Genomic DNA, 19235 nt, shown 5'->3' on the forward strand with positions numbered 1-19235 from the left:
AGTTCATTCAATGCAATGAGCAAGGTAACTACATATGGGCAAGGTAACACTAATATGAGCAAGGTAACTACATATGAGCAAGGTAACTACATATGAGCAAGGTAACTACATATGAACAGTAATGAGCAAGGTAACACTAATATGAGCAAGGTAACTACATATGAGCAAGGTAACTACATATGAGCAAGGTAACTACATATTAGCAAGGTAACTACATATGAGCAAGGTAACTACATATGAGCAAGGTAACTACATATGAACAGTAATGAGCAAGGTAACGACACATTTTTTCGTGCGTGCAGCCTGTTAAATCGAATTATAAGACGTTATCACGTCAAAATATAAACCTAAGAAATTGAAATTGAATTTTGAAACAGCCGAGCCAAGAAACTACTAAAACACTCAGGCTAAAAGTTCAGATAGTTCAAGCGGAGTCCAGACAGATAGAGATAGGATAGAATAGAGACAGAGGCAGCTGGTCCTGTGAAAATTTTCCAGATTACTTGGCCAATCTGAAAATATCCCAAAGTTTGAGAGAACGAATATTACTGATGCCCGTGACATGGGAACCCAATATTCGTAGCCTTACTCTAGCAAAGGCAGGACACTCACAGAGAAAATATCTTTGCACTAAAACATTCGGGCCTGTAAACCGAGATACTAATTTTTAATTTTTTTAAGTAAATAAAATTATAAGTTTTGTTTAAAAAGCCTTTCAACAATTAAATAGCGGTATTCATAGAAGATCTACGAATGTCCACATAAGTACGAGTGGCTCAAAAAAGATCTTCTTCTCCTTGGTCTGTGTATTCCAGCGATTACATACAAACGTGTTCTCGTTGCCTCTGTTAATCCGCCAATTGTCTTGAGACCAGTCCACTTTTTGATGTTGTCAGTCAGGTATTTTTTCCTGACGATTCCCCTTCGTCCTTCGAACTTCCTTGTATCCGCAGTTGTAAAATATCAATATCGAGGAAATCCCGAGTCATTCCAGTACGCAGAACCGGCTGACAATGGAATAAACTGAAGGGTCTATCCCGCGGGCTCACGGACCAAGCATCTCAATTTGGCAACAGGTAGCGGAGAAAATGGGTAGAACACCTGAGGACCTACAACTTCAGCTCTAGTGTGAGCGGGCTCTGGCCCACCGTAAGGTCCCTGTCGAACTCGACTAAGCACAATGGCAGGGTGGCAATCACCTTTGTTGGTTGTGTTTCGTCGGGCTCGCAGCGATGCGCCACCTATTTTACCCGACAATTTATATTGTATCCTTCGATCGACAGACGACGGTAACCCGACGGTTGCATAAATCGCCAAACAAAAGTGTACCACTTGCTTTCTACAATGATGAAGTTCAGGTGGCTATCAAGAAAGCTAAAACTTCTAAAGCTATCGGCCCCGACATGATTGATGCTGAAAAACGTGGGTCCGACGGGAGTAGCTTTTATCGCAAGGGTCTTCAACCTATCTATGTATGTCATAGCTATCAATATCAATCTATTCTATTATTGTACCTGATAAGTGGAAAATAGGGAGTCTTAACGATGTATAACTCTCCTTTCTCCAGTAGTAAAGACGCTTGCGGCCTTCCTACTTCCTGTCTTTACTACACTCTTACTACTACTCCCAACTATACATCAACTTGGTTTCAATAAAGTGCACCGTACCACCAGAGCACTGAACGCTATAAAAACGCAGATAAATCGCAGACTTAATCAAAAATGCCACTACGAGAAAAATATCTTGGTAGCGCTAGACTTATCAAGGGCTTTCAATGCAGCCAACCATTCCAACTATTACATGATATTCAAGGGACCCTCCCGTCGGAACTGAATAGTGAGCAGGCAAACTAAATACTTGTGTGGTCGACACTCATCAGTAATATTTCGAAAACAGAAATGTAAATTGCTGTGAATTCGATTGTTATAGGGCGGGGCCCACTTTTGGCTTTAGCGACGATGTCAATAAGCGAAATTGCTTTTATTGGAGCAAACACAATCCACAAAGGTTCGACCAAGCATCAGTGCATTCACAAAGATCGACTGTTTGGTGCGGTTTATGGCATGGGGGGATGATTTTTTGAAATGAGGAAGAAGACACTGTTACCGTCAATGGTTCTCGGTATAGACAGTTTTAATCCGATTTCAGTGTCGATAGCTCAACAACATCTATAAATCGAGCTTCGATTCCATCAATACGGAGGAGAAATTTGAGAACTGGAGAAATTCGACATCTCAGATCGCACTTTGGCCGCCGCGAACATGCAACTTGACACCCCTTGATTATTTTCTCCGGTGCCACATCAAATCCTTAGTCTACGCAAACAAGCCGACCACTCGGGTCGGCCAAAATTCGAGACATTATTGCCGGAATAATCGCTTAAAGCAGTGCCGATGCTTGAAGCAGAGCCGGTTTGGGTTCTACGTTACTTGTACGACCCGGATTTACATATATGCGGCCAAGGACTGTCACTCCAGCTGAATTCTCAACACATTTTCGGCAATATTCATGCGGCTACAATAACAACAACAAACCGAAACGGCTATTTGAATGATATGCTGTGTCTTATATAATGGCATGAATGTACATTAGGGTGGCAGTTATTTTGCAAGATTGTTTTTTTATTGGTGCTACCCCCAAGATTCGTTCCTTTATATATAAAAATGGTGGAAAAAAAGTTTCAAGTAAATGTGGTAAGTGGAAAGTGTGCCCCCGGGCCTTCAAAATTTCAAAAAACCCGAAAATTCGTAGTATAAGTACTAGTAATAAGTAAAGTAGCCGAGCACTTAGTTTATCACATTACAATGATAATTCAAACTATTACGCTTAAAAAAAATATATTCAATGCAGAATCTACCAAGGCGTTCGACCCTTGCTTTTGGACAACTCTGTCAAAAATTTTCTATTTTTCTTCAATTTCTGAATTACAAAAACAAAACGGAAGTTAAAATATGTGAGATAACTTATCAACTGATCACATTTTGAAATTCGAAATGAAAATAGATTTCTTCAAACAGATTTCCCCGCATAAAAAATTGGGTTCGCGTTTTGACTAACGTACTCGTACACATCGTGTCTTGGATAATATCAATATCAAAAACTAGTACTAGTATCAAATAAAGTAGGCGAGCATTTCGTTTCTGAAATAAGAACGGTAATTCAAATTTTTATGGCTAAAAAAGTTTTGTATTAAAGTCTTTTAAAAAAATCATTAGTTGCGTACAACATTTGAAGTAAAGACATTCGGTAGTACAATGTCGCGCCCTCTATTACGAGAAAAAGTTTATCTGCTCGGGTATTATTCAAATCAAATTTTTGGAAACAAACTTCCATCTGTAAAACAAACGTTACAAGTTTTTTTTTTCAATTTACGGGTGTGTAAGTTAACAATACGAGGCAGTGCTTCACTAGCTGTGCGGTAAGTGATGATATATTGGGAGAAAGCCCGAATTCCGACGCAAGAACTAAAGAACTGTATACCAAAGTTAGAAGGTCTCTATCAGCAGTGGCGGCAACTTCAAAAGCATGTTGCAAGAACGTCGATGGATCATAAGAAAAAATAAAAAGATTTCGTTGAAAAACTCGAGGATTTCTTCGATATTGCACACGCCAATGCATTGAATATCATATCCATTGAAGAAGATAAGCAGTTCTTAAGGGGGAGGTAGGGTTTAGCGCTAAAAAAAAAACACTTTTTTTGTGAATTTTTTACAGAAATATGGCTTAAGATACTTTAATAAAATCAGTTACATGTTATTGTACATCTTTTCAATAAGTTTTTAAAAAATATTAATAATAAAATATTGACAAATAAGCCCATGACAGAGTTTTTTTGGAGATATGTTTTTCGAGAGGTGCTCTGCGGTGCCAATCGGCATTCGTCGTAGAATCATCTGAAACTAAAAAAGTCGAATTTTTCAGTTAAAGTATGACGTAATGCTCCCCCCTACATTAATAAAATTTTTTTTTTTTCATTTTTGTAGTTTTGGTGGCAAAAAAAACGTAAAACGAGCATTTTTGGCGAAAAATTTCGCCATATTTGTAAGTGAAAAACCACCTTAAAAAACAAAAAATAAAAAAAAACAGTGTAGGGGGGAGGTATTTTTGATTTAGAAAGCGTGTGCCAAATTTGAAAAGAATCGGTTGAATAGTTTCGGAGTTGTGATTGGCACCGACTTTTAAGAAGTCGTTTCAGGAAAAACGCGTTTGAAAAAATGACTCTGAGAAATTATCGATGCCCCGCATTCGAGGTAGAGTGCCTACAAAGGCTATAAGTTTGAGAGTTCTGCTCCGATCCACTTAAAATTTTGGCACAACATTCTTGAAATGATTTACTATAAGATGAGTGAAGAAAAAAAATTTCGATTTTGTGACCCAACTTCTTGGTGTACCTGCATTGCAATCAGGTAGTGGAAAAGAACAGGCAACAGCTGTTTGCGAAAAAAATTATTAAAAGGATAACCGTGGAAACAAGCTAAGTTCCTGAATTATTAAACCAAGGACTTGAACAATTTGTCTTCAACAAAACAAAACGATTCTTTGCAAGATTTAACATAAATGACGAATTCCTATGCACAGATCCTGCCCGGTGGCACAAACAAGAAGATTTCGTCCAAGCTTTAAAAGTAGTTAATAAACTTAAAATAACAAATGATACGGCGGAGAGAGGTGTTAAACTAGTAAGGGGTTTTTAATAAGTTATATACAAAAAACGAGCGAAAAATGCAGTACGTGCTCCAAGTTGTAAGTGACTATCGACAGAAGTTCCCAGACAACAATAAACAAACTATATCTAAAAATAAAGATTTTTAATTAATTTTTATTTTGTTTTCTTCAATGAGTTATTTCTTTTTTTTAGTTTTTTTTATATGTTGTTATTAAACTAAATGAAGTAAGCGTCATATGGAACTATGTATGCTAAATACTGTATGGGTAATAATTTCCTTCTTCAATTTATATATGTATGTATAATTTAATATACTTTACCAATTAAATTCTTTTACTACTTATTTAGTCTGTATATATACTCATGTATAATAAAAAACACACTTTTAATAAAATTAAAATTTTTTGTCATTTTGGGGTAAATTTTGCATATTGAAAGGCTCGGGGGCACACCTTTCCCCTATCCGATTGGCTCCAAATTTCACAGAGGTCATTTTTATATAGAATGGAACCAAACTAGAAGGTAGCCCGCGAAAAAATATTGTGTATAAAAAAATAGGTCAAATAACTGACACGCTAATGTACATAGTTTCCAAATAAAGATATAATCAATTTGATATTTCACGCCGTTATTGTCTTATTTAAATTTATTTTTTATCGTGCTTATCTCGCGACTCTATATTTTATACTTACATATTCTACTTAACCATGTTATTGTTTTAAGAAAAAATGTATACTTAAAATGGCATCTATATTTATTTTATACGTTTTCGTTTTTGCAGGATTATGCCATGTAAATTGTTCTTATAGTATTTGTAATATGAAGATCAAACGCTATGCAGTGTTCGTGACTCAAAAACTGCCCATATCCTCATGGACAATTATCTTGATTTGGTTTTGCCTATTGCAACCAACTTATCCGAAAACGGATGTTCGCGAACCAAGAGAGCAACAACACCAGCGAACGCATCATCATCAGCGAAGTGAGGCGACAACGTCACTGCACAGCACTGCAAACTATATCACATTAAACAAGTACAAATTCCGACACAAGTTGTACAATGCCACCATACCCGAGAATAGTGTGGGCAAAACATATGCGATACCACTGGCGCATGAAGACATTATGGGCATTGCCATTATACCGGGTGCTGAGGTTAAGTATCGCATCGTAGCAGGAGATCGTGATAAGCTATTTAAAGCTGAAGAGCGTCTAGTTGATGACATTGCATTTCTAGCAATACGCACAAGAACTAGCAACGTTGTGCTAAATCGAGAAAAGAATGAAGAATATTTGTTGAAAGTGAGAGCAATGATCAAATACAATCTGGGCGATGATTATATGGGTGATGAGACGGAAACCACTATACATATACGTGTATTGGATCGTAACGACTTAAGTCCGCTCTTCTATCCAATTGAATATGCACAAATCGTACCGGAAGATATGCCAATTCACAGGAGCATCTTGCGTGTTACAGCCGAAGATGCGGACTTGGGAATTAATGGCGAAATTTACTATAGTTTTCTAATCGACAATGAATACTTTTCGATACATCCCACGACTGGAGTAATTACGTTAAATAGGCAGCTAAGATATACAGAAAATTCCCATTTTAATTTGACAGTGCTTGCGAACGATCGCGGCTCAGCCATTAATCATTACAATCATCAATCGAGTAAAGCGAAAGTTTCCATTACAGTAGAACAAGTAAGTGTCCTAAGTTTTCAAGTATAATTTACCTAAATATTAAATTCTCTATACAAATTGAGTTTTTGAAGCCCTTCAGTGAAAAAAAATACCATTCCTCCAAGAGGGTTAGTTGCTAAATCATTTCCATCAAACCAAATGTCAGTTTAGTGACTTTATATTCCTTCTTAAGATAACTCTACAAATAATTCATAAGTTTTTATACAAGTACCAGAACCATATAAATTCGGTCCCTGAGTCCGAAAATCTATGTACATAATCTTATTTCTTTTATGTAGTTTTGGAGATAGCGCCAAATAACGGTTTTAGATTAAAAAAGAAAAAGCAAATCATAAAATTCTCTAACATCGATAGCAGATTATGCTTCGTTTTCATTAAATGTAAACGTTTTCAAGATTTACAAGTTTACATACCAAACAAAAAATGAAAATTTTTAGTTTTAGAATGTATATAACGGGTGATCAATCATGAGGTGCTTTTTTCAATAGTTAAAAACAACAAAAATGTAAATTATGTTCAAAACCTTTATTTATCATTTGAAAGGACATTCTTTGACATTTACTTTTTGAATATGACTTCATTCAAATGTTGGCCACAACTACGCTTAAGGTGGTCCATTCTGAAGGTCCAATTTTCAATCACTCGTTCGAGCATTTCGACTGGTATGTCGTAATGTTGGCTTCCAGAGCTTCAATCGTAGCTGGTTTATCAGCATAGACCTTGGACTTCACGAATCCCCAAAGAAAAAAGTCCAAAGGTGTGATATCACAAGATCTTGGTGGCCAACTCACAGGTCCTAAACGTGAAATCAGCTGCTCTCCGAAATGACTTCTCAATAAAGTCATTGTTTCACGAGCTGTATGGCAAGTGGCTCCGTCTTGTTGAAACCAAATGTCGTAGAGATCATTAGATTCAATTTCAGGTAGCAAAAAGTCCGATATCATGGTACGGTAGCGAGCACCATTCACAGTTACGTTGCGGCCATCATCATTTTTGAAAAAATATGGACCGATGATTCCACCAGCCCATAAACCACACCAGACCGTTGTTTTCTCTGGGTGTAAAGGTAGCTCTTGAACCTGTTCTGGTTGCTCTTCATCCCAAATACGGCAATTTTGCTTATTGACGTAACCATTGAGCCAGAAATGCGCCTCATCGCTGAACAAAATTTTGGCCCGAAAACAGCGGATCTTCTTCAATCTTTTCAAGAGCCCAATCAGCAAAACGGTGACGTGCAGGAAGGTCATTTGGCTTTAGTTCTTGTACGAGCTGTATTTTGTATGCTTTTAAATGAAGATCCTTCCGTAAAATTGACCAAGTTGTTCCATACGACAGTCCAAGTTGCTGAGAACGGTGCCGAATCGATTCATCGCGGTTTTCACGTACACTCTCTGCTACTGCCGCTATATTCTCAATGCTTCTTGCTGGACGTGGTCTATTCGGTCGAGAATTATCCACGAATGAATATTCGGATTCAAATTTGTTGATGGTATGTCGAATAGTGTTTAAGGCAGGCCGATTATGTTGACCATAATGCGGTCTAAGCGCACGAAAAACATTTGTCACAGAACGCTGATTTTCATAATACAGTTGAACAATTTGTAGACGTTGTTGCGGTGTGAGTCTTTCCATGATGAAATGCCAAACGCTGTTCAACAAATCCACAAGGACACGATGTAAAAAAAAACGCAAATGAAAAAAACTCCTCTTAATTGATCACCCGTTATAAGAAAACGATTTTCGAAAATCTTTTTTACTCATTTCTTAAACCTAACATATCTAGAAAAAATCCAACGCAGTTTATGTAAATTTTCGACCTCAGCGACCGATTTTACATGGTTCTGGTTCTTGGGTAAAAAAATCATTAATTATTTGTAAAGCAGGAGGACACTAAACTGGCAATTGAAAAGATTTCCAGACTAAAATTGTTACTTTTATTTTTTATTTTGAGATTTTTAACGACACTAATCCGCTATTACTGCAAATTGTCAATTTCAGGTTAATTTACACACTCCAGAAATATATTTTAAGACTTTTTCAAGTATAACGTCGAATTTTAGTTCTAATATTTATGGTATAGTTAAGGTCAGTGACAATGACACTGGCAAACATGGCGAAATAAATAAGTTACAAATTGTTGATGGTGATCCCGATGGAAATTTCATTATCACACCAACACATAATGTCGGCGAATATTATATTGAAATAAATAAATTTGCAAAACTAAATGATTCCATAAAATATAATCTCACGTTGCGAGCCGAAGATAAAGGAGTGCCCATGCGGCACTGCTATAAAACCATTCCAGTAAACTTCATTAAGGAACGAAATAACGCACCAGTATTTACTAAGCATTTATATGAAATCTCAATACCCGAAACATCGCCACCAAATATGCCCGTCATAAGGCTGAAAGTGACTGATCCCGATTTAGGCAAGAATGCAATGGTCTATTTGGAGATAGTGGGCGGCAATGAAGGCGGTGAATTTAGAATAAATCCCGATTCAGGCATGTTATACACTCAAAAACCACTCGACGCCGAAAGCAAATCCTTCTACACACTCACTGTCTCCGCCATCGATCAAGCTAATCTCGGCTTCCGTAAGCAATCATCGGCTAAGGTGAAAGTAAATATTCAGGATATGAATGATAATGACCCGATTTTCGAACCGATGAATACAACCATCGAATTAGATGAAAATGAAATGGCTGGCACTTTTGTTGTGAAATTAACAGCGCGAGACAAAGACAGTGGCGAGAATGCATACATATCATATAGTATAGCTAATCTGAATGAGGTACCTTTTGAAATTGACCATTTCACAGGCGAACTGAAAACAACTACTTTAATCGACTACGAAACCATGAGGAGATCTTATGTGCTCAGCATACGCGCATCAGATTGGGGACTGCCGTATCGACGCCAAACCGAGCTGGAGCTACAAATCAAAATTAGAGATATCAACGATAATCGCCCACAGTTTGAGCGTGTCAATTGCGTCGGTAAAGTCATGCGGAATATACCAGTTGGTACGGAAATATTTACACTTTCGGCTATAGATTTCGATGCTGGCGATTTCATAACCTACCGCCTCATATCGGGAAATGAAGATGGCTGCTTTAATCTTGATCCCACTACAGGCATACTATCGATAGGTTGTGACTTGGCTGATATCACCGTATCAACGCGCCATATAAATGTGTCCTCCACCGATGGCACACATTTTTCTGATGAAATGAACATTGCAATTGAAATAGTGGGCGATGAGAAAAGTGAATTTATGGAACATATCGATATGTTCAACGGGTATGGTAGCTTTGAATGTCGTGAAACTGGTGTCTCCAGACGTCTGGCAGAGAATTTGGCGGCAGCCGAACGCAATAATGCCAATGTTCACGAAAAGACCTTCATAAACGATCTGGGACTGACGCCGAGCCGTTACGGCGAAAACATACATGCACCGGAATTTATAGACTTCCCACGAGAACTACGACTGAACGAGAGCATTGAGTTAGGTGAGACCGTGATGTGGATAAAAGCTAGGGATCGCGATTTAGGTTACAATGGCAAATTGGTGTATGGCATATCTGACGGTGACAACGATTCGGTATTTCGCATTGATCCTGATAGTGGCGAGCTGCAAATAATTGGCTATCTCGATCGGGAGCGGCAAGATGAATATGTGCTAAATATAACTGTTTACGACCTCGGACAGCCACAGAAATCTCAATCGAAATTGTTACCCGTTTTTATATTAGATAGCAACGATAATCGCCCGGTTTTCCAAAAATCTCTTGCAACCTTTCATCTTCCAGAGAATGCATTTAATGGTACATTGATATTTTGCTTAAATGCATCCGACGCAGATATCGAGGAGAATGCTAAAATTACCTATATAATGCAGACTGAGACAAGAGATTTTTTCGTCAATACTACCACCGGTTGCATATATTTGACAAACGCGTTGGATCGAGAAAAGCTGGACAAGTATGAATTGCACATACTAGCCAAGGATAATGGCGAAGTACCGCTCACAGCGGAAGCAGTAATAAATATACTGGTAGAGGATATTAACGACAATGCACCAATATTTGGTGTACAAGAATTCATATTCAAAGTACGTGAGGACATTCCGCGCGGCACTGTGGTGGCAGCAATCGAAGCAACCGATATCGATATCGGGCCTAATGGTGAAATATATTTCTCGATCAAAGAAGACCTCGTCGTTGAAGAACTTTTCAAAATCGACAAACACACTGGCGTTATAAGGACATTGGGCTATCTGGATTACGAGAAACGACAAGTACATAACTTGATTGTGAGCGCCATAGATCGCGGCACACCGTCGTTAACAATGGATATGCCTGTTGTGATCGAGATCATTGATGTGAACGAAAATCGGTTTGCGCCCGAATTCGGTGATTTTGTATACACAGGAAAGGTGAAGGAAAATCTTCCAGAACGCAGTTTCGTAATGAATTTAACCGCAAAAGATGCCGATACAAATGGACCAGACTCAAAGATTTCCTATAGCATAAGAGGTGGTGATGGTCTGGGAGTGTTTGCGGTGAATGATGAAGGTAAGATTTTTCAGGAACAATTCGTGTGTTAAAGCGTAGCAGTTATAGCGAGTACTTATGTTGTTGTTTTTATTTAAAGGTGTTATACGCACATTGTCGCACTTGGATGCTGAAACAAAATCCAGTTACTGGCTTACGCTTTGCGCTCAAGATCACGCAATTATACCGCTAAGCAGTTGTGTACAGGTAAATACATACTTATGCTGTATATCTGGTTAGTAATAAATTAAATGCAAGTTGCCCTATGAAATTGAGATTAGTTTTCACGGACATACATATGTGCTCAAAATAATAGAAGCGCCACGAACAACCAAGTTTTAAGGAGCACAATAAAATGCTCAGCAAGCAATTCCTGCTTGAATGTTATCGTAGGAATCAGCCTTGCAGCCATTTGCTAGAGCCTGAGCCACTTCCCAGCCGAGTCAGGAGACATCTCTTCGACTACACCTACGAGATCTAGAAACAAACACAACTGCAACTACTGGTGCGGACAGTATATAGACAGACATTAAACGACATTTATTGGGAGAGTCTCACCACCTTTCTAAACTCTCGACTCCCTTACAGATGGAAAGCTTCGGCTGCCTCATGACTTTGATATGACGGATAACTTTGGCTCAATTATATATATAAATATAATACATATATATATAATTTTCCCATTTACCCTTTTTGGGTGTTTGACCGAGCTCCTCCTCTTATCTATGGCGTGCGTCTTGATGTTGTTTCACAAATGGAGGGACCTACAGTTTCAAGCCGACTCCGAACAGCAGATATTTTTTATGTAGAGCTTTTTCATGGCAGAAATACAACCGGAAGTTTACCATTGCTTGCCGATGGGCGACCGCTATTAGAAACAACTTTTTCTTCATCTTGGTCTTTCACCGAGATTCGAACCTACATAGTCACGTACCAACCCATTCGGCTACGACGGCCGCCGTCTGTCTGGATATTGTAGCAGGTTAAACTTCGACTCATTCAGAATCGACCTCTACATTATATTGCGTATGTAGACATGTATCCCGCACAACACTATCCACCTATGCACATTCCCTCTTTAGCATCATCACCGAACACCCCTCTCCCTCTGGGCCCATCCTGTCAAAACAGCATGCTTCCTGAGCCTACCGTTAGATGAGTTAGATGACGATCGGTGATTACATCGCACTGAGAGGGTCTAGTGAACTGCTACCAAGTTTTAAATAGTTTTGTGTTTTAAAGGTTTTAAATATTTTATTCTTTTTTATGTATTCCTTTAAAAAGTATAGTGCATTATGCTATAAAAATCATATAACCGTCAAATTTTTTACAAAATTCACAAAAATTTTATATTGTATATTTCAAAAAATACATCAAAATCCCCAACTCGTATGCTCATTTTTTTCTCAATGCTGGGTACGCAGTTTTATAGCCCATTCAATATTAGTGACACAATTCTCGTTGTTTTTTGAAAAACTTTTTTCCACAGATTATTGACCATTTTCTTCTATATAAAGACCTCCAAACATATGCTTTATATGGAAGAAAATTCTCAACATTGTATGCAAAGAAATTATAGTTATGATCATGACTTTAGGGATAGAAATGAATAAGAGAGAACACATTCTGAGTTTCTGTGAGGCAAGCCCTTTTTCTCAGGATTTTGGTTTTTGAGATTAAGACACTCTTGCAGTAAACGAGCGATATGTACCATAAAAGTAGGAAGGAATACGTGTAAGGCTAATACCATATTTAAAAAAAAGGACACATATCTATTGATTTGTATAATTGTAGAGAGGCTTTTTGGGAGTTGTATTCATCGTCACTAGATTTTAGAGCGAATACCTCTAGACATTTTCTCCTCAGCCGTTCTGTTTTTATCCCATTGAAACTTAAATATTTTTATATTTAATTAATTTCGTATTAGATATTTCAGGTGCAAAATTAGTCGGCTACTGAATTATGCAAATAAAACGCATCGCCTTTCTAATTATGTGTTCAACCGCTGTCATTTTTGTTCCTTTTTAGAGTTTAATGTGCTGCTTTTTGGGAACCTCGACCTAATCTAACTTTTATCTTAATTTATTTCATATGCAGGTTAATATTCAGGTGGAGGATGAGAACGATAATGTGCCGTTAACTGACAAACCAGTCTATTACGTTTCTGCTTTGGAAGGTAGTCCAGAGAATACGCCAGTCATTCAATTAAATGCTTACGACAATGACAAAAATCCAGCTCAGTTCTTTACTTATCGCATAACGTCTGGAAATCCGGAAGGTTTCTTCGAACTGAATTCAACCACAGGTAGGAGTAAGTGATAAATGTTTACACTGAAATAACAAAAAAAAAAAATTCCCCTACAGGTGATTTAACGACAACGGAAAGAAAATTAGATAGAGAAAACCAAGCTGAGCATATCCTAGAGGTTGTTAGACTGTTTCTTTTTAGAAAGCATAATCATTAAATGACTCTTTCTTTCTTTCTCCTTCCGCCACACTATAGATCTCCATTTCCGATAACGGCACTCCAGCTCTGACATCAACTACGAGAGTTGTTGTTTCAGTCGAAGATATAAACGATCATAGTCCAGAATTCGAGCAGCGGTTTTACAAAATTCAAGTCCCATCGACTCTGGACATCAACGAAACAGTTTTCCAGGTATTCATTATTTACGCATAAACACGGCGATCGCATAAATACAAAATACGAATAATATTTTTACTACTTTTATCACTGCCTAGGCGCGCGCCATAGACAATGATATCGGCGATAACGGACGTATCACTTATTATATCAAATCCGGAAAAGGCAAGAATCGCTTTCGCATGGACCCTGACACAGGCTTCATTTATCTGATGAAACCACTTGAAACCGATGCAGAATATGATTTAAATATACGCGCCGAAGATAATGGAAATCCGAAACGTAGCCAAAATGCCAAATTGAATATAGTTGTTATAACGATTTCAACTAATTCCCCACACGCACCTACCATAAAGGCGGACGATAGTCGCATTGATGTGACAGAAAGCGATCGGCCAGGCTTTTTGGTTGCACTCGTGCAGGCGTCTGATGAAGACAACGACCATCTGTGGTACAACTTGACGGGTGAGTTTAATGACAATAGAAAATAGTAAAACATTCGAGCAGAAATCCCTTTTAGCTATGTACGTCTCCTTCGTACTTGTTTTTAATTATTACTATTTTTTTTTGTCGGGACAGACTAACAGTCAGACACAATAAAGTCTATTGTAGTGCACTCGGGTTCCTTTTTTAATTTTCTTTAAATCTACTCGACCTTCGAAGAAATCTGAGTAGATCTGGTGGTGCCAAGAAGCCAAAGTGGTCGCTTCTTAACACATCAGTGCCAAAGACCTCAAGCCTGATTCGAGCGAAGGCCAGGCAGACGCACAGAAAGTGGTATGCCGTCTCATCCTCCTGACCACATGCTGGGCAGAGTGCACTGCCTAAAATGTCCACATTTTCCATGTGCTTTGCTCATAGAAAGTGGCCCGTCATCAGTCCAACCAGCTGCCTACAGTACCCTCTGCTTAGTGACAGGAGGAACTGCCACAGTCGGTCGGACATGACAGGTTTGTCCATCTGCAGCCTCTTTCAGCCTGTCAAGCTCACGTGGGTTAGAGTAACCCGTTTTCTAACCGTGCCTTTGATGGCTGCAGAAGAGAGTGGCAAAACGGACTCCGGGCCAAGGAAATTGGCTTCAAAGCCTATTCTGGCTAAATAGTCAGAGATCTCGTTACCCGCGATACCCACGTGTCCCGGGACCCATGTTAACATCAGGATATTATGTCTGCCGACATGGTTTAACCAGGATTTACAGTACTGCCCTTGAGGTGGTTGAAGGGCTGTCAAAGTCATAAGCGCAGCTTTGCTGTCGCTATACACACATACAGATCTGCCTCTCCATCGGTTTTCCACAACAAATATCATCGCTTCTTGAACAGCATACACCTCCGCCTAAAAAACAAATGCATGAATTCCAAGAACGAAGTGTAGTTTTGTCGCGCTTGGTTCCACGTAGACACCAGAACTGGAAGAGTGCACGGTCCTGGAGCCATCCGTGAAAAAAATAAGAACAGTGTTTGCCGGGCTCATTTTCTGAATTTGACCACAATTGAGCCTCTGGCAGCACCACACTGTATCTTTTCTCAAGTATCTTTGGATGGCATGGAGTCAAGGGGCATGACGAGGCTCGTTGGCTCGAAGTCCATGCCTACTCTGTTGTCCACTGCCGGACAGGGGCCGTACCAATTCCCATTGTGTTTCAGCCTACAGAAGGCCTTCAAGGCCTCTCCTTGGATGAAAACATCAAGTGGTAAAAACATCCCTCATGCTTTGATAAAAAAAATTATTATTCAGCAAATTCTTAAAGAAATCTAATAAAACATTTTCCTCACTGCAGGTGGCAACGAACGCAATGAATTCTACATCGGCAAGGACAATGGCCACATTTTACTATCGAAAAGCTTAGACCGTGAAACACAGGCCTCGTATAATTTGACCGTCAGCGTTACGGATGGCACACATATCGTTAACACGAACCTGTATATACGCGTTGTCGACATCAACGATAATCGTCCGCAATTCACACAAGATATGTACTATGTAAATATATCGGAGAATATCGAGGAGGAAGCCATCATTATGCAGCTGCATGCAACCGATAAAGATGAGGATAATAAAATTTTTTACACTCTACACGCCGCACAAGATCCTCTATCGCTCTCATTATTTCGCGTAGATTCCATCAGTGGAAATGTACTGGTCACACAACGTTTGGATTACGAAAAGAATAGGCATCATACATTAATAGTGATCGCAAAGGATCAAGGTACACCAGCTAAGCGAAATTATGCGAAAATCGTGATAACCGTACACGATCATAATGACCATCATCCAGAATTCATGAGCAAAATCGTGCAAAGCAAAGTGCCAGAGAGTGCGGCGATCGGCTCGAAAGTGGCCGAACTTACAGCATTAGACTTGGATAGTGGAAAGAATGCTGAAGTGAAATATTCCATTATAACTGGGAATGTGGGGAATACTTTCGAGATCGATCCAACAATGGGCATAGTTACACTATCGAAGAGCTTGAATATTAACAAAATGCAAGAGTATATGTTGCAAATAAAGGCCACAGATCTCGGTGAACCGCCACTATCCTCACAAATGCCACTACACATTATTGTAACAATGTCCGAAAATGATCCTCCCATCTTTATGGCGCCGCTAAATGTCATCGAAATTTATGAAAGTATTCCCATTGGTACATTTGTTTGTCAAGTGGAAGCGCGTTCATCGTCATCTGTGTTCTATGAAGTGGAGGACGGTGATGAAGGTGATCGTTTTCGTATTAATCCCTCGACAGGTGTAATAACAGCGAATGACATCATTGATTATGAGAAAAATAAGTAAGTAAAAGAGCTGTTTACTTTCAAAATTTTAATACTATCTTAGTAAAAAATTGAAAATGCTTTCAACTTAAATAAAAGTAGTTGGGGGGGGCGAAAGGATAACGATCGACTTACTTCTGAAAAATTATTTTAGGAAAAACACAAACAAAAAAGGCAAGCATCGTTTTTGTATGGATTCCAACTACGGTTTCATTTATTTGATGAAACCAGGTAGGTAGGTGGTGAAATGGTTAAAGTACCACTCTCGCACTCTCCAAGTAGCGCTTAAGCAGATATCTACAGCAGTGCTGTCCAAAATGAAAAATGTGAGTGTATAAGTGAGAACGATAGAATGGGAGCAGCCCAGTGGGAAATTTAAACCAAAATAAATAAATATTGGATTGGAGTAGAAAATTTTTGTGGGAGGAATCGAAATGCCTTTTGATATTACATCTATAGCTTCCTTTGAACGACTTGTAACATAAAAGGCATTGCAAGTCGCCAAAGGCATTTTCTAGCATAAAAAAGTTCTCACAGGGCATTGTATTGCATACACTAAGCGTCGCGGACAAACGTAGTGTTTATTCGTTGCTGGTTTGCTAACGACTGAACGATGGAGAGTAAGAATACGTGTGATCAATTGATGTATGGGATGGGCAGCACTGATCTACAGCCAATCAGAGCTGCTGATGTAATGGAGAAGATTGATGAGATTTAGGTTGGCGCACTGCCCCAGGCTATCGAAGAAAGGAGCACCCAGTGAACTTAATCGTCTAGCTGTCAAACCTGGACATTTACAGAGAAAGTGATGAACAGTCTCCTTCTCTGAAATGTCCCCACAGCTTCTGCAATGGGTGTTAAATGATAAGATGAAACCAACTTGGCACTGCTACAAGTGGCCAAATATGCATATAGATCGATTTGATACAAAATTATTCCAAAGAGAGTACTTCGTCCTAACTTTTAAGGCGCACGCTTAGAAATCCCTTAGCATTAAACGTCAGTTGGTTTTCAGAGTAGAAAATATACCTGCTTAACCCCTTGCCTTACGATTAAATCTCGACGAATAGTACGCGTACAGACAATTAAATTTAGCGCAATTCTATGAGTGGTTTATTAAAAAAAAACTCTTAAAACCGTTATCTATATTAAGATCATTTTAGCTAGATTATAAAGAAGACCATGTGCAACTATAATAATATTTTTATTTTTACAAGTTTAAAGAAAATCATATGATTTTAAACATTAAAATATACTGTGGGCGACGCCCGTCAAATTCGAATTTAGTACAGAAAATCTTGACGGGCGAGGCCCGTCACTTCCACTTAAGGGGTTAATAACAGTGATTTTATCCTAGCCGTTCAGTCAGACTTCATTTAGACTTCGGACTTCGGGTTGATTATTTTAGAACCCAGAATAATACATTGGCTCTACACAGCAGTAGTTAAGCCAATTCTCTAATATGGTATTGAAGTATGGTGAATGCTCTCGAGAAAGGTATGAACAGTAAAAGAGTTGACGTCGGTCAAAGACTCACATCTGTTCTGATAACCGGTGCAATGTCAACCACACCATCGAAAGTATTATAGGCGACATTAAACCTCCTCCAGGTGGATCTGCAAGCAAAATATATTGCGTAGTGGTGGTCAAACACGGGCTACGGCGGTGTTAAAATCCTGGCGGGCATTTCGGAGATTTCCAGACTGATAGTTCACTTCCATTTACGATTGCCATTACAACGTTCGCGACCCACCTACTCTCAAGGAAGAGAGACGATGTAAGACAGATGGTTCAAAGCTTGAGGACAAAGTGGACGAAAGTGCATATTCCGAACCTCTGAGCATCTCCCATAGCTTCCGGCTTCTCGACTACCAGTGTCTTTCAGGCTGAACTGATGGCAATAATAAAAGCCGTAACATTCTCGCAGTATGGTGCGATACTGAAGATGATAACTACATTTTCACTGATAGTCAGGCGGCGATAACATCTCACACCAAGCAGTGGACAACTGCTTCAACCTAACCTAACTTAACCTCCTCTATACTTTATTATCTTTTCCCATAAATCCATATGTGAGAAAATAGGAATCCTGCAAATAGAGGTCTTACCAGCATCGAGAAGAGACTCAATCAGAAGAAGATCGGCGTTTCATGCATTTTATTATTTAAACATTTTCATAGCAACTTACATATGTATATATGTAAGGTGGGCCATGTAAAATTTGCTTTTTGAATCGGCTATAAAAAAAAACTAATCAATATTTTTTCAAACTTTGTTTTTTTTTTTTTTTTGAAGATTGAACATTGTCATTCATGAATGAAAAATAGTATCGTTCAAATGACTGCCACGCCTGGCTTTACAGTAGGCCATTCGATCAACTCAATTTTGAAGCACATTTTCGATTGTTTGGGCTCATTTTTCATGAATGGCAACTTCGATTTCGTGTTTTAAAGCATCAATCGTCTCTGGATAGTTCGCATAGCATTTGTCCTTAACGACTCCCCACAAAAAAAAAGTCCAACAGGCTTAAATCACAGCTCCGAGGCGGCCAATTGATATCGGAATTCAAAAACGGTAGCCAAAAGTTCGAGTGTAACTTTGGCAGTGTAACAAGTTGAAACAAAATGTCGTCCATGTCATCCTCTTCAATTTTTGGAAACAAAAAGCTCGTTGAGCATATCACGGTAACGCTCGCTATTTACTGTAACCGCGGAAGAAGACTCACCATTTTGGAAATAGGTTTTCAATATTTTCCAATTTTGTTCAAGCGTATAGCGTCCCATTTCGTAAATGTCAAACTTTGAAGTAAATTATAACCACATTTGACATGTCATTTGTGTTACCATTCTCAAAAAAATAGGTGGTTCAAAAAGCAAACGCTAT

At 38.7% G+C, this 19235-nt stretch overlaps 1 protein-coding gene across 1 annotated transcript in view; it reads left to right on the forward strand.

Annotated features, from left to right (window-relative positions):
• Positions 1–19235, forward strand: part of LOC129241866 (fat-like cadherin-related tumor suppressor homolog) — an 86051-nt gene that overhangs the window by 33470 nt on the left and 33346 nt on the right. The window contains exons 2-9 of the mRNA XM_054878409.1: positions 5448–6376; positions 8375–10958; positions 11038–11144; positions 13035–13242; positions 13302–13363; positions 13441–13596; positions 13680–14046; positions 15362–16370. Coding sequence (XP_054734384.1) covers positions 5486–6376; positions 8375–10958; positions 11038–11144; positions 13035–13242; positions 13302–13363; positions 13441–13596; positions 13680–14046; positions 15362–16370 — 5384 coding nt within the window. The 5' untranslated portion in view covers positions 5448–5485. The remainder of the gene's footprint in view (positions 1–5447; positions 6377–8374; positions 10959–11037; positions 11145–13034; positions 13243–13301; positions 13364–13440; positions 13597–13679; positions 14047–15361; positions 16371–19235) is intronic.

Source organism: Anastrepha obliqua, chromosome 3 (genome assembly GCF_027943255.1).
Source record: "Anastrepha obliqua isolate idAnaObli1 chromosome 3, idAnaObli1_1.0, whole genome shotgun sequence".
Lineage (NCBI taxonomy): Eukaryota > Metazoa > Arthropoda > Insecta > Diptera > Tephritidae > Anastrepha > Anastrepha obliqua.